The 16470-nt window shown below is 43.6% G+C and overlaps 1 protein-coding gene across 1 annotated transcript in view; it reads left to right on the forward strand.

The window, feature by feature from the left end:
• The window catches only part of LOC105826891 (aldo-keto reductase family 1 member C3-like), a 25099-nt gene that overhangs the window by 7841 nt on the left and 788 nt on the right, over window positions 1-16470 (forward strand). The window contains exons 3-11 of the mRNA XM_012664898.1: window positions 561-677; window positions 1948-2025; window positions 2486-2608; window positions 5056-5165; window positions 5439-5604; window positions 7676-7758; window positions 9431-9543; window positions 10123-10206; window positions 15083-15215. Coding sequence (XP_012520352.1) covers window positions 561-677; window positions 1948-2025; window positions 2486-2608; window positions 5056-5165; window positions 5439-5604; window positions 7676-7758; window positions 9431-9473 — 720 coding nt within the window. The 3' untranslated portion in view covers window positions 9474-9543; window positions 10123-10206; window positions 15083-15215. The remainder of the gene's footprint in view (window positions 1-560; window positions 678-1947; window positions 2026-2485; window positions 2609-5055; window positions 5166-5438; window positions 5605-7675; window positions 7759-9430; window positions 9544-10122; window positions 10207-15082; window positions 15216-16470) is intronic.

Raw genomic sequence — 16470 nt, forward strand, 5'->3', positions numbered from 1 at the left:
TTATAGCTTTCCTTATCTCCTTGTGATTTGTAACATTTCTTACTATTCTGAATCTCAATTGCCACATTTATCAGAGACAGAGAGAGTAATACAAGACAGGTTGTGAGTATTAAACAATGGATAGCTGGAACTTCTTCAGCTTTGTCCAGCACGTGTTAGAATGTTATAATCCTTTCTTCCTTCAGTTTCTGAACAATGGAAATAATAATTCTTGCCCATCGGGTTGAATGGATGAGAGAATTAGACTATCAAAATTCTCTGTAAGTTCTATCAAACATAATAGAGATAACAGGAATGATTATTACTTGATAATATTTTTTATCCTTTGAGTAATTTACTTCCCTCATTCAGTAGGTGTCCTAACTATATATCCAACATATAATAGAGTTCATATGGATAGTTCAGATCAAAAGGAAACACAAGAAGGAAGGGAATATTTTTTTTGCCAGTGATCAACAGTTTGGAAGCAGAAAGAAAATGTCTACATATTAAGTGAAGCAAATTAATAAAATTAGCTAAAGCATTTATTCAACAGAATTTTTGTTCTTTAACCTGTGTAGCTTTGGTCCACTTTCCATCGACCAGAGTTGGTCCAGCCAGCCTTGGAAAGGTCCCTGAAAAAACTCCAGTTGGACTATGTTGACCTGTACCTTATTCATTTTCCAGTGTCTTTAAAGGTAGGCCACCTGTGTGATCAAACTTCTTTCACTTTGCTGTTATCATAACCATTGTTAGCAAGAATGGCTGAATTAAGTTTTTTCTTAGGAGGATGTAGGGATTACTACATGGGAGAAGAACCCTAAGTATAACTCCTGATTCCCATTATATTGAATTAAGTTTGAACTCTGATTTCTCTACTGCATGCCAACAAGAGAAGACAGTACAGCAACCCAAAACCTCTATTCAAAGCCTTGAGGAATTACCAGTAGTCACGTTCAAGGCACTGTCCCAGTTATGGCTGCTCAGTCCATCTGTTGGGATGGTCACAGACACAGACTTCACGCAGCCATGGTGCGCCACCAAACAGCTGCACACGTGATGCACCATGAGTTTCCGTCATCTCTCCCCATTTCATGCTCAAGCAGATCTGGAGGAACTCGCCGGGTGGGTCTCAAACTACAAACATGCATGGGGACGTGAGAAAGCTGCTTCCACTGCGGGCTCTTCCTTCACAGTGGAGTTTTGTAGCTGTGCTAAGGCCTTAATTACTATATTGTGTACTGTACTACCCAAGCTATTTTAAGCAAAAAAGTTTATTGGATGATGTAAATGAGAAGTCCAAGCCATGGCTACATTGCAGGAATGGAAATAGACTTCAGAAACGTATGCTTTTCTCCATCCTTATCTGTGTATTCCAACAAGTTTGCTAGATTTCATGTGCCACCTTTACCAGCCCTGGTTATTATGGCTTTGAGGCGCTTTGAGGCACTTTAAGGCCCATAGTCACTAACACACGAGAGCCTCTCTGGGTCCTCCCACATCCAAATTAATCTTAAAAAGAACTTCCATTGACCATGTTTGGTTCACGGTCCTGTCCGTGGACCATGACACCTTTAGGCAGACAAGGAACGCTGAGCATCTTGCCTGGACTGAGATTGCAAGCCAGGTGTGCTGTATGTGAAGGTCTTTCTAAATGAAAGAGGCATTTCCCATAGGAATGTATAGGGGAGGACAAAAGTAACATAAGCCAGCTGTTAGGAGATCTCACCAGGACCTGAGAAAGTGATATTTATTCACACATATAATAGATGTTAGAGATTAGAGGAAGCCTGTCCACTAAAGACAAGGCATACAACTCCATGCATAGAATACTTCGCAAACATCAGTTTCTAGAATGGTGTACTGCCTCCCCCATGGAGGAGTAGTCTCTTTAAATGTACCTGGGAGCATGGCTATGGGTGGAGATATTAATTTGTGACATCACTAAAATGACTGCTTCTGATTCAGCCAACCGAGGAGGTTTTCTCAAAAGGTGAAGATGGAAAAATATTATTTGACACGGTGGATCTCTGTGCCACATTGGAGGTGAGTATTTTGAGGGGAGAACACAGAGGAGGAAGACGAGAGGCGAGAGGTGGGGAATTGGGTTTCCATCTTCCACCTGCGACAATGGGACAGACACCATTGGATCTGCAAACTCATGAGCTTTACAGGGGAAGTTTGGCTGAGTGTTCGGGGAAGAACATATGAATGGAGTGAAAAAGAGAAAAATGGTGGAGAAGCAATGGGGACAAGGAAGACAGGTATCTCTTTTACTCCATGTGCAATAGCCTCTCGAGTTTCCTGAGGAGGACACAGGAGTTCTTACTCTTGTGGCCACTATTTTCTTCCCCTATTTTCTGATTTAATTTTCTCTGCTTGACAGTCACTGCTAGATAACTTCATGTCATTTCTGGACAGTGATTGCTTTAACAGTTCTATGTTGCCTTTACTCTGATCTGCAGCCAGCTGCACAAATGATTCTTCACGATCCCTTCCTCCCCAGGCCATGGAGAAGTGTAAGGATGCAGGATTGGCCAAGTCCATCGGGGTGTCCAACTTTAACCGCAGGCAGCTGGAGAAGATCCTGAACAAGCCAGGGCTCAAGTACAAGCCCGTCTGCAACCAGGTGAGCACCTCAGCCGCCTCTCCTTTCTCTTCTTCCTGCCCTTCTTCCTGCACTCCTGCCAGGTGTCCATTCGACATTCCCTCCTCTTCATCTTCCCTTTGTGGAACACAAGGTTCTGCGCACCAAAGCCCCTCTGTAGAAGGTCATGGAGGACCTTTAATTGTATCTCTGCTTGGAAAAGTCTTAGTGAGAACTTGGGAAGACCTTAGTGCCAAGTTGTATGAAGGAAGTTGGGGAGGTCAGTTTGATCAAGGAGGCCTGGAATGGTTAATCAGACCTCAGGGAGCAGGTGAGGATGCCCAGAGAGTAGATGGATGGGTGAAGGTGATTTAGAGGGAAATGTGTACAGATAGGAAGGCTGTGAAGACACAGAATGAGCAGGAAATAAGGAGAGAGTGAGAATTAGAGAAGAGAGGTGCTAAGGGTTGAAATGGAGTTGAAATTCCTGAGTCCTTTGTCTTGTTATATCTACTTCAGGGGTGTTTGAACAAGGGCATAGATAAACTAAAAATTAAACGGAGATTATGAAAGTGATCCAGGTGAGGAGGAAGTTACCTGTTATGGAGATACCTGTTGATCGTGGATGAAATCAACACGGAGGCACGTTGAGCAGAGCATGGAGCTGCCCTTGTGCCACCCACGTCCTGGTCTACTTCTCCCCAAACCCTCTCTGCTGCTGCCATCAACTCTCCTGTGTAAACACATCTATCTGCACGTGCTCCTGGGCTCCGACTCACTTTCAACAACTTGGGAGTCAAGGAGTAAGGGTCCATGATTGAAAAATATCGGCTAAAAATTTGTGAATTTGGTATATAGTGATACCATGTCATGATTTTCAACTACAAAAGTTAAGAAATTAATGTCATTTTCCTATTAGTTTTACCTCAATTTTTTATTATGACAATTTTCAAACATTCAGCAAATTTGAAAGAATGATATAGGACATCCACATGTTACCATCTATATCTAAAACTGTTGACATTTTTTCCCATTGCTAAATATACAGGCATATATTTGAGCGTATCTGGATACGTATGTGTAATACTTTGCTGAACTTCTCCAAAGTAAACTGTAGAGATGACAAGTCGTTCCTACAGACCTCAAAAGGCATGCCACGGGAGTGGACTTCTCCCCAGTTACAGGGCCGTTATCACACGTAAGGAAGTCAACAACGTGCCCCCACAGCCTCCAACATCCAGTTATATTCAAGTTCTTCATTGTTCTTTTCAAAGTATGTTTTATAGCTCTTCTTTTTGAACCAGAATTCAATTGTGGTTCTCAGTATTGATATCAAAATACAACAATTCAGAAGAAGAAACAAGAAACTTGTTCTTTATTCCCAGTTTGGGAAATTAGAAGTTAGAGATGAATGCTTTATTGCAATGAAGTTAAACTTTCTTGTTAAGAACGTACTTAGCTTGCTGTGCCCCTCAAATCACACCATGGCAGACGGCATCAAATGACAGTTTGTCCCACCTTTAGTGATGTCAGTTTTGATCACTTGGCTAAGCCAGTGGTAGCCAGATCTGTTCTTTGTAACATATGTTTTTCCTTTTGTGTTGCTGAGAATCTGCTGGGAGACCATTATAAACAGGAAAGTCATCCTCCATAAGGAATGTTCACATGGTTGTGTGTATAGATGTCATTTTTATTTTCTTGTATTATATTGTTATTCCTAATGGCATTTCTTATTTATTGGGGTTTTTAAAAAATTATTTTCTATTTTAGCCACTCTTTTTAATTTTCTTACGTGACATTTTACTGTGAAAAACAACCTCTCACCAAGTCAGGATAAAGTAGAATTATTCCTCCAGCAATAATAAGAACAGATAAAACCTTAACTCCTTATGTTTAAGGGTCAGTGTCCACAGAGGTATTCGTCACTACTAGTGGAGGCACACATTTCTGTTCTCTCTCTCTCTCTCTTTTCCTCTCATCACTATGAACCCATGGATGTTTATCTTCCTATGATTTATAATTGATTTTACTTACTATTCTTTTTACATGCTCAAATCTACACAAAGTCCCCAGTAGGATTTATACCAAACTACTTTTCTCCCTCAGTCATGCCATCATCAGCCTTTGTTCTAATTCTTATTTTGTGGCTCAAATGCTTTTCTGGCTTTGATGTCCAAACTCAAAGATTTCTTACCTTGTCCCAGATCTGAAATTGACCATGTCTCCTTCTAGTGGACAAATATGTTTAAAAAACAAAATCTGGTTCATAGAGTTGCTTGTTCTCAGAAACGACATTGTTATTTACTCTTTCAGGAGATGAGAATACAAAATTTATCTCCTTAAAAAAGATCGTTACTTGAGGTTAAAATTCTCAGTTCAGATTTAATTTTACACAGATTTTTTATTCAGCTTCTTTTATTGTAACCTTTTTTCATATTAATATTACTATTTCATATAATCTGTGGCTTTTCCATCTTGACCATCTACAGGTAGAATGTCATCCGTATCTCAACCAGAGCAAACTGCTGGATTTCTGCAAGTCGAAAGACATTGTTCTGGTTGCCTATGGTGCTCTGGGAACCCAACGAGTAAAAAATTGGTAATAAAAATTACAGGGAGTTTACCTAAAACACCATTTTGATGAGAAATTATCAATCATGCCATACTCAGTTTCCTGGTGTTAACTGTCAAGTGGCTCAGGGAGAGGGGAGAGGCACATTTCTGACAACATCCCAGGTGATGCTGGTGCTCCTGGCTGGGGGACCACACCTGAGAAGCACTGGGGTAGCGTGGACACCTGAGTCTGTTTGGGAAGTTCCTGACAAACCGATACGCAGCCTGAGGAGCTCAGCATTTCTGCCTGTCCTTCCAGGGTGGACCCGAGCTCCCCAGTTCTCCTGGAAGATCCGGTTCTTTGTGCCCTGGCCAAAAAGCACAAGCGAACTCCAGCCCTGGTCGCCCTGCGCTACCAGCTGCAGCGTGGGGTTGTGGTCCTGGCCAAGAGCTACAACGAGCAGCGGATCAGAGAGAACATACAGGTGAGGAGGGGGCTGGGGCCTCAGGCTCCTGCACAGGGCCCTTCTCACGGGTGCTTCTGTGTGAGGCTCTCCAGACAGCCTTGGCCAAGTCCCTTTCCCTGGCCCTTCCTGTGCACTGCGCTGTGTGCGTGTCCCTGAGGGCTTTCTCCTACTCCACAGCAGCAGAGGCAGCATGGGCAGAGAGAGTGAGGACTGGACCGAAAACAGAGATTTGGGTTTGAGCTCTGTCTCCCTGTGGAAGGGACGTCTCCTTCTCCGCATTTTCTGAAATGAGGGATTTGGATTAGGTCATCTTTAGTCTCCAAATTATTGTGTGTGTGTGTGTTTTCATTTCCTTGTGTACTCATGTAGCCAGGTTCCTCTGTTCGTGGGGGGGCTCCCTCGTGTTATCAGGACGCTGAGGCCGCTATGCCAGGGTAGTGACGGGGCTGTGGTCTGGGCATTTCCTCTCTCTGTGTGGCTTCATCCTCCAGCCGTCTGGTGCAGGCTGCACCTGCTCACGCAGCACCAGCCAAGGCAGGCGTGGATACGTGCAAAGCCTTTCCACGTCTAGGCTCTTTCAATGCCCAGAAGTTTCTACTCCTAATAGAGTAGATATTCTTCACGCCTTTCCTTTGTGACTAATGTGTGCTGTGCCTTTTCCTATATCACGAACACAACAACATTGTGCTATATTATCCTACAAAACTGTCGATAGTCTTTCCTTATAAATTTGATCATTAATTCAACTGGAATTGTCTTTCTAAATACTACGTGAAATATGGATTCAAAAATGCATATGTAAGTTTTATATCTGTATCAAAATGTTTCACTAAAAATTATCGAAAAGTCCATATTTGCTGACAGATCTTAATTTTTCACTTCTATCCTGCATTAAATGTCCATGGTACTTCTCTGGCCTCTGGGCTCTCAACTGGCTTATGTAGCTTTGTGTACTGCCTTACTTACCTTAGAAAGTAAGTCTTGTGCCCAGAATGGTAAAACTTGTTTCTAACTCCTTCTCTTACTTTTTTTTTTCACTCCCTCATTATATAAACATCCTTCCTTACTTAAGAGTCTTTGGCTATTCTTGGCTGCCAATATGAAAGAGTAACTGTTTTGGTCTTTGGTTGATGTTACACTGAACCTGTAGATGAATTTGGAGAGGACTGACTTCTTGACAATACTGAGATTTCTTATCCATCATCATGATGTGAATTTCCGATTAAGTTACTTTTAAACTTATTTCAATACATTTCATAATTTTCTCCATTGAGGCATTTGTGTATATTTTCTTAGACTTACTCATAGAAATATGATCATTTTTATAGTCTTTTGATAACTTTTTTATTTTTCTTTTGAGAATGTTCAAATGTACGGAAATGATTAAAGGAGAATGCAATGAACGCCTCTTATCCAGATTCATCATTTGTTAAATTGTTGATATTTTTCATTCTTTCTCACTCTCATTCTCTGTGTCACTATTTCAGAACATTGCTAGGGATTTATGAATCATTCAGTTCAAAGTTTAACAATTAGTGACATCTTTTTGATATTTAAAGTATCCCAAATTTAAACAGTGAGATCCTCTACAGCCAGTGTCTGTGTCCTTCCAATATGACATCATTTGTGTTTGGACAATTCCTGGCTTGAATTGTGTTGAAAAAAGCTTTTTACACCATTAAGTGTTCAGAGATGAGATGTAAAAATCCCACTGTATCCATCCAACTTACTAAATCAACTTATATGTTGCAAAAACTTGCCTCTTGATTCTTCTTGATATCGTAAGTCTATGATTTTAACATGTTTGAAAAATGTCAGCTTTGTTTCCAATCCAGCACCTTTTGAGATCTTCTCTTTGCCTGCCGTCTTGCTCAGTTTCACTATATTATATCTAGACATGGAATTCTGTTTGTTTTTCACCTGATATTCATTAACCACTGGAGTGTTTGGCTTGATATCTTTCATAACTTTTGGGAACATCGCATATTTTAAGTATTGCCTCGACACCACACTTTCTGATATCCTTGGATATTCTTGATTGGCAATTACGCAGTCTAACAGTAATAAGAATTTTCTACCTCTGTGACAGGTTTTCGAATTCCAGTTGACTGCAGAGGACATGAAAGTCCTAGATGGCCTAAACAGAAATCTACGCTATTTCAACACAGATACGTAAGTACCTTTGGTTGACGTGTTCCCTCACTTTATTTTCTGGGAGGAATGTGGATGGGTGTTGGAAGTTCCCTCAACCCCAGGAAGACACAGGCTAGTTTGAGTCTAGGTGAGACAGGAGCTTTCTGGAACTCTCCTCCTGGATTTACTCCCGAGCTCTGTTCTCTGACAGGGTGAGTGGGCCCAGGTCAGCGTGGGTCACCATGTGCCTGTGCACTCCTGCCTCCATGGAACTTTCCAGAGCAGCCAATATTGTTGCTGAGCCTACACCTTCTATACAGGCCTTTCGTGTGTACCACAGTCTAGTGGACATACACTGTGGATATTACCAATGTACCTAATCACACGTTTCCAAATCTCCGTTTATGTCTGTTTATAGCTCATTCTCCCAGACCTGCTCAATTCCTTATCAGACTAAAGGCATTTCCATCAACCTTGTGGTCCATGCCAGGCATTCCCATGTCCTCCACATGGAATGTTCACTAGATTCTGTCAATTAGTGTCTTTAATAGTTTCTCTAGTTTCTTTCTTCCTTCTCGGTGGGTGTTTGCTGGTGACGCAAACACTGCATTTGCCTCCAGGAAGGCTGGCCCTGGTGGGGTCAGCAGGGGCCCTTGGCTTGGATTTTTCTGCAGTATGGAGGTCTTAACGCAGAGGATGGAGAAGTTTTAGAGAGGAGAGATTAAAAACCGAGGGAGGAGTGTGAAGGCAATGCCCTCTCATTAGAGATTATTTATAGCCAACAAAAGATGCTTACTATTCCTCTATACTCTAAGATTCTAGGATTCATAAAAGAACTTTTATTATAATGAGAGAAAAGCAAGAAGTTATGTTACCGCTGCTAACAGAGATTTTATCAGGTAGTAGAGATGATGAGACATCTCTATGAACAGGGATAAGCACAATGGCACATGGTAAATGCTCAGAAATTGACAGATACATTATCATTGTTAATATTTTATTACTTTAGGGCAAAATAATGAGAAAGGAAAATGCAAAAAAGAAAGAGAAAGCAAGCACTAGTAATTCCTACCACCAGTTAAATATTGAATAAGCAATCATTTATTCATCACTTTCTACTTTGTGTGTGATTTCTACATGGAGATTTTCATTATTGTATTATGGCTCTTTGGAGAAGGGCCTTATTTATATGTGACAATTTACAATTCTGAATCCAATGTAATATATTGCATATTGTAGGCAGTTAATAAGTGTTAATAGTTAATGAATTAATATAATGGAAGTATAGTTACTACCAGTCACATTTACCACTCAGAAGTATTTATTAGTGATGAGCATATAGCTGTCTTATCCCTGTTCAAAGAAAGACAAAATGAGTTTCTACTTTCTTTACAATTTGAAATAAAAATGGATAGAACATCTCTTTGCCTTAGTGAAAAATGTAGAAAAATATGTTTGAATATATGACTTTGAGTGTTCTGTGTGTTATATTCCAGAAATAGAATATAACTTGAATAATTGATTATTTTTTAGGAACACGTAGCATAAAGTTGTGGTCATGAAAGTAAGAAAGGCAAACACTATGTCACAACCAGTCAGGAAATAAGTTTTGTAGCTTCTGCCCTAGTAGCGGCTTCCCAGAAATCTCTTTCCTACCACCCTGCTAATGGAGCCGTTGCAACCATACTATGCACTATTCTTTCCCTTTCAGTTTCTCTGACCACCCTAATTACCCATTTTTGGATGAATATTAACATGGAGCCTTCACACTACTTCTACCAGAAGCCGCTGCCTGTGGAGTGGGATGTGGAAGATCTGCCTCAGGTCCGTGATTTTTCACTGAACCTTTAGAACAACAGCCTTGGTCCCTGCGCACTTCTAAAAAGTTCATTTGTTTTTTCATAAGTGCTTTCTATCCCCCACCCCTTTCCCTTACTAAGTTAGGCATCTAGACCCCCAGGTTTTAAACACCCTTTGGGTTATTCATCTCTGAGTGCTCCCTTGGGAATGCACGTGTTAATAAACTTCTGTTTGTTTTTCTCTTGACAATCTGTCTTTTATGTAGTTTATAGGGCCCAGTCAATGACCTAAGTTAGGTAGAAAGAAAAAGACTTTCCTCCCCTGCACCTCAGAGGACCCTCTGCCCTTTCACTAAGTCAGGTTCGTGGAGTTCACTTTCCCTCAGATCTCCAGAAACTATTGACGTGCAACAGGAAAAATCTGCTGCTCACCAGGCTGAGGAAGTTGTTATCTACACAGTCGTCCCTGAAAAGTGGTGGTTTTTATTTGCACGTTTGCTTCCAGATGTTTGCATTGCAAAACATCAGAAACATAAAACAAAAGCGTCAAGAGATAAAATGAGTTAAAAATTAACAGCCCCATTTCATAAGCCTCTTTCCACAGATCCTGTACAACTCAGAGCAAGGACAGCAAGCTGGGTTTGTGTTTTCAGCAGCTGCAACATGCCAACAGAATCCTCTGATCACTGTGAGTCAGCAATATTTTTCAGAGAGGGAGGTTGCAGTTAATGGTATTGAAATATATTTAGACAAGCAAGCTTGGTAAGAGTGAATATTTTAATGCAGGGTGGGGTAGGGGAGAAATGTCTGACACCTGACAACTGATGGGCCTGCCCCAAACAAAACCGTCTTCTCCTATTGAACCTGAGACAAACAGTCACGGGCATCAATGGGAAATATTTCCAACTTCCTACATTATGTACAAAGCAAAGGTCACAGCGTTTAAACCACTTGTTCTCTTAACCTTTCTGGGCCCTTCCTCTATGTATGAATAAGTTTATATTAATTGTGAATCAAAAACATAACCCCTATGCTAATGAGAAAACATATTGAGGAAAATACTGAACTAGAGAGGAAATTTTTTAAAATGAACTCACCAACAAGTTCTGTCCTCTACTGAAGCCTTGCATGTGAAAATTTAGTTCTGGTGTCAGTCCAAAATACCCTGCCATTTTACTGGAAATGTTCAGAAAAATCAAATTCATGGCCCAGACAGACAAAAAAAAAGAGCTTTGATGGTTTCCCTTTGTATTCAGAAATCCATCCATCCGGCACCAGGGACCAGTTTCATGGAAGACAGTTTTTCCAGGGACGGGAGGGGACGGGAGGGGGCGGGAGGCAGAGCTCAGGCAGTGATGCCAGCGATGGAGAGCAGCTGTAAATACAGATGAAGCTTTACTCACCCGCCCACCGCTCACCCCCTGCTGTGCAGCCTGGTTCCTAACAGGCCACGCACTGGTACCAGTCTGTGGCTGGGGGTCGGGGACCACAGAGTTAAAAGGTAAAAACAGATTCTATTCAGAGACTACTGCAAGAAGGGAAAGAGACCTCAGTATTACAACCGGGCTCAGTTTCGACTCCAGCATGGGCAAAGGAGGTTTACGGCCAAGGAGCAGGGCAGGGTCAGTGGATGGAAAGTTACTGAGAGGAAGAGGCTGGCAGGAGGGGCTAGACTGGGATGCCAGGGCGACCTCACGGGACCTCACAGAATTCTTGGTGGAGGCAGGTCGGGGTGATCAGGCATCCCCTGGGGAAGGGTGGAGGATGAGAAACCCAGCCAGGTATGAGGGTGATCAGACATCAGGGTGGGGGATTCTTGCCAAAACTGGGCTCTTGGGGGCACATCCAACGACAGAACTTTGTTGAGAAAAGAGCTGAGAGGAGCCTGGAGCCGGGTCAAGGAGAGAGGCTTTGTCCCTGGGGAATGCCCTCTAAAACGCCCTCCCAGGAGGAAAAGGGCAGAGGCCAAGCATTGGCCATACATCCCTGCCGGTTTCTGCATCTCACTCGAGTCCTGCTGTCCTCACACCTGGAACAGTGTCGACACACCTGCCTGGCCCTGTTTCTCCTTCAGCACAGCTGAGATAGACTAAAACCCTCTGAGAGCACTTCAGGGAAGCAAAATTATAATAAAATTAAATGTGGATTTTTTTTAAAGTACAAGTTCTAAGGATCCCAGAAAAGAAAAAATGAGCTTACTAAAACTAACGCAAAGTCAAAACCCTGGCCACGTATTGAAATTGCGGAAGTTCTCTGGTGTGTTTGCTCTGTGGGGGCCGAGGGAAAACTTGCCCTTTGCCCTCGGAAGGTTCACTGAAAATCAACTGACAGAAGGCGGATTATCAGGAGGAAGGGCATCAGATTTATTCACGTGCGCAGGGGTAACCGCAGAGTGACTACCCCACCCCACAAGGGACACAGAAGCTCGTATACCATCCTGAGGTTACCAAAATCGCAAGGGCTCAGAGCACGGCCAGAAACAGGCTGCGGCAGTGACTCAGGTTGTGGGGCCGGACAGGGGATGGGAGGGAGAGGAGAGCAGGCCCGGTGGCAAAGGTGGTCTCGTACGTGGACGGAACCTCACAGGCAGCAGCCCTCAGAGAGAGTAGACGGTGGGCATAAAGGTGTCAGGTCTCAGGTCATCTCTGCTGCATCTGGACAAGGGAAGGCCTTCCAGGGAAAGCCCAGCTGCATCAATGCCCCGCAAGACAGCTTTGCTGAGCCACTCTGTTTGCAGGCCTTCTCAACAGCCATCGTAAAATATGTCAGACTATTTTGGGGTGAAATATTTTGGTTTCACTCCATTCCTATTTGTTTTTTCTTAAAAATAAGGCCTCATCTCTGACGTTCTGACTCAGCATCTCCCGGGGCAAGGCCCAGGCACTTGCGTTTCTTAAAATCTCTGCAAGGGATTTTGACATGCCACTGAGTTAAGAGCCCTCTCTGGCTGCATTCATCCCTTCATGCAGCTATCTTCATGGACCACCCACTCTTCATCCCAATCCCAGATGCCTGGGACACGTCCGTGCCCAGCAGAGGCAGCTCGCTGGAGGAGCTGGTGTCCTTTGTCTACCGACTTATCTTTTTCAAATTGCACTGTGAGGTGTCAGGGTACCCTCTCCTGACACTAGCGTCACCTCCAGTTGTCTCTTTCACTGTACTTGCAGTTATGCTAAAGCTAGGACTAATTTTCAGTTCTTACTGTCTCTCATGGTCCTCGCACCCACCTGGCCCAAATTCCTTTCAAACCTCCCTTGGTTCTGTGTTCTGAATCTGACCATCTCAGTTTTAGGGACCTAAGCTTCTGCCATCCTCAACCACGACCACCACACCACACCACCAGTGTCAACTTGCTAAAGTCAACACAGCGAAGCAGTAGATTCTGTACACTCCTGCCCTGAGTCAGACGCAGCTCAGGCTCGAGCATCCTCTCCAGTCTTCTCAATTTGTTGCCATAGTTGCCTTCCTGGAGCCTCCCCTTGCATAGCTTTCCATGAACCGGAGGCCCGCCCCATTCCTCTTCCTGGACAGGTTTAATTGTCTTTGGATCCATACTCATAGCCTGGTGGCATCTTTGTATCTATGAAAATAGACATATTACCTGTTTATTTTACCTTTACTTTGATCCACCTCTTCCCACCTGAGCACGCGCTAGAGAATGACACTTGTTTGCACAGTTTTCTCTGGCACCCCATTCTAGCCCAAAGGAAATGGGGGGGTTGTATTTTTTTTGTTCACGCATGTTTTATTCGTTTAGTTGAGGGTGAAGGAGCTCAGGAGATTTCACCCCAAAATATGACTCCTTGATATAAACAGTATTTTGAATTAAAGGCCCAGGAGGTCAGCAGCCATGCCGATTGTGTCAATCTTGAGCCCAGAGAACCTTGCCAAGTCTGCAAGCCCCAAGGCCTGGGGTCCGGTCTTCCCAAGAGCACTGCGAAGAATTAAAGATTCTTCGATACTCCCCCAGGTTGGGAAGTGGGCAGAATGTCCCCTCCCCTTGAGTCTGGGTAGCCCCCGTCTGCTGTGATCCACAGGGTGTGGCAGAACCGATGCCATGTCAGTTCTGGTCCCCCCTTTAGGGGACTGTGAGCTTCCACCTTGGGCTCTGGGAGCCCCAAGTTTCCAGCGAAGTCCAGCTGCCTGCTGGAGAGCCCTTGGGACCGTGTGGAGCAGGAGCCCAGCCCCGTAGGTAATTTACAACAAAAGCCTTTCTGACTCGCCCTGGGGAAACGGAAGCCCTTGATCTCCCTGACTCAAAGCCCTGGTTGTTACTACTTGAGGGCTTGCTCCTCACTCTTCCTGGTTATTCTATAGCACCAACACCAAAATACAAATTCGCATCCCCATAAAGCATCAGGCCACATTCAGTTAACCACTCCTGACATTCAGGCTCTTAAAGCACTTACCTGTCTCTGAGGAAACAGAGTAGAGCTCTCGTACTTCCTGCCTCCACCTCCACCCCATGGTCCCCAGGGAAGCAGCAGGACCTCGAGTTTACTGCCCAGGGACTGCAGGATGTAATGGATGTGTTTGTCTGCTTTTCCCACCACCCTGACTGCTGCTGGCCCAGAGGCTGCACTTCTGTAACCACTCTACGCAAACCAGGTCCCTCCCGTTGCACTGTCTCACCTCTCGTGTTGCACCATGACAGTTGTCACATTCTGTAGGCGTTTGCTTTCTTGAACCCTACCTGTATAACCTGCAAGCCACACAGGAGCAGGACTGTGTCTCTCATTTCTCTGTTGCATTCCTATTAGGGGAGCCTTGCTGCCTGTAATCCTGGCACTCTGGGAGGCCGAGGCGGGCGGATCGTTTGAGCTCAGGAGTTCGAAACCAGCCTGAGCAAGAGCGAGACCCCGTCTCTACTAAAAATAGAAAGAAATTAATTGGACAACTAAAAATATATAGAAAAAATTAGCCGGGCATGGTGGCACATGTCTGTAGTCCCAGCTACTTGGGAGGCTGAGGCAGGAGGATCGCTTGAGCCCAGGAGTTTGAGGTTGCTGTGAGCTAGGATGATGCCATTGGCACTCTAGCCCGGGCAACAGAGTGAGACTCTGTCTCAAAAAAAAAAAAAAAAAAAAGAGCCTTGCATGGTGCACAGAGCAGGTGTTTAAAATGTTAGTTAACTCATGAATTAGGCTGCCCTATTGACATCAGCTTTTTTTTTAATTTGCAGAGTTCTCATGGTGTATGTTTTCAAAGCCTTTGTTGGTCAAAAATAATTGTCCTTATATCGAGTCTCCATTTATTCTCTTGCCCTCTGGGCGTCTGACTTCCCCATGGTCAGCTCTTATTTACGACTCAGTTGCTGTTATAAGGAACCAGTAGATACTTCCTTTTTCTTCTTTTTTCTACTTTGAATCATCCTAAATAATTTCCTCTTTCTCAGCAAAGGCTTGTCACTCATACTGTATAAAAATTAGTTTTAGGAGATTCATCTTCAGAGGTGAGGAAGACTTACACCCACACAAATAAAGCACATAGCTTCAGATTTATAGTCATCTTTTGGACAAATGTGCCAATTATCAAAGACGTGACTCCTACTTTCCTTATCATAGTACTCTGATGAACAGCTGTGTATTCCTCGGAGAAACCCTACTCATGATGGAAAAGTGTCCTAACAGACCCTGTTGGTGCAGATCGTTCTGTGCCTACATCTGAGTCGTTGTGAACCGGACGCTTCCTTACCAGGTAAACCTGTAAAATTCAATTGCACTCTTTCCCATACTCCCAAAATCCACTCATCTGAATTGTAAGGGGTTGTCGGTGCCATAGACAATTTAACTTAAGTTGAATAAACATTTATAGAATATTTTAAAGGTGACAACTCACCCCTAAAAATATCTCAGTCAGTAAAAGCATGTTCTCTAGAATCTAAATCTTAATTCTTTTTCTTTGAAATCTCTGGGGCCTTCTTAATCACTGAGTTACCTCTACAGGAGATAGATTTTTTTGTAGAAAATTTTAAGGCAACACAGCTGGTAAGCACTTAACCTCACAGGAATCAATATTATTTTTATGATATTATTGCAATCATGACCATAAATTCATTTCTATATGGAAAAGCAGTGCTGTCTTGGTGCCAAACTGTCCCTATAATGAGTGTGTCACATATTAACCAAGAGACTTGCCTATTTTTAAGGTGGGTTTCACAGACCTCGTAAACCATTCTTCCTCGTCTGGCCATAAATGGGCTCCCTGTCACTCAGTGCTTCCTGTGTCCTGGATTATATTACAGTTAGCCCAAATTGCTTGCCGTGACTGGTTTAACAGCTTAAATTTCTGTTCCCAAGGGACAGTATCCTCAAGTGACCTGCCCCATTAACACAGTAAAAATCACACGCACCAGAACCATGACAGTTGACAAATACCACGGCAAGCCCTGGAACTCACATTACACGGTTAAAAATGGAGAGGATTTGCCCCCATTCCAGGAATTCTCCACCTCTTTTCAAGAAAAACCATGAATATTCTGCCCCTCACTCAACATAAAATTAGGGAATCGGCATAAAAAGGAAAATCTTGTTGAACTCGGGGTCTCCTCCACTCGCGGGAGTAGACCTGTTCCTTCTCTGGAATGTTCTGTGCTTTAGAAAACTTTGGCGCTTTGCTTACATCTGCTTGGTCTACTAATTTCCTCCATCGACTCGGTACCAGTAACCGTCTTCAGTACTGGGAACCAGAACCAGGGAACACGGGGACCTGACATCTGGTCCCCACACCAGGCAACACCTGTGCAAGATTTGGACACGAGCTGGACTGTGTCCTTTCAAAGTACAGAGCCCACCTCCCACACCGATGGGCAGGACTGAGAGAAAAGGCGGGTGTGGGAAGGTCTTGCAGGTCTCTTGGCCCTCTGCTCCTGCAGACCCTGCAGCTCAGGTTCACACAAATCCATGGTAACAGGTTTTTACAACCTGCCGCCTCCAGGAAAACAGACCCTCGT

Source organism: Propithecus coquereli, unplaced genomic scaffold (genome assembly GCF_000956105.1).
Source record: "Propithecus coquereli isolate 6110/MARCELLA unplaced genomic scaffold, Pcoq_1.0 Scaffold94, whole genome shotgun sequence".
NCBI lineage: Eukaryota > Metazoa > Chordata > Mammalia > Primates > Indriidae > Propithecus > Propithecus coquereli.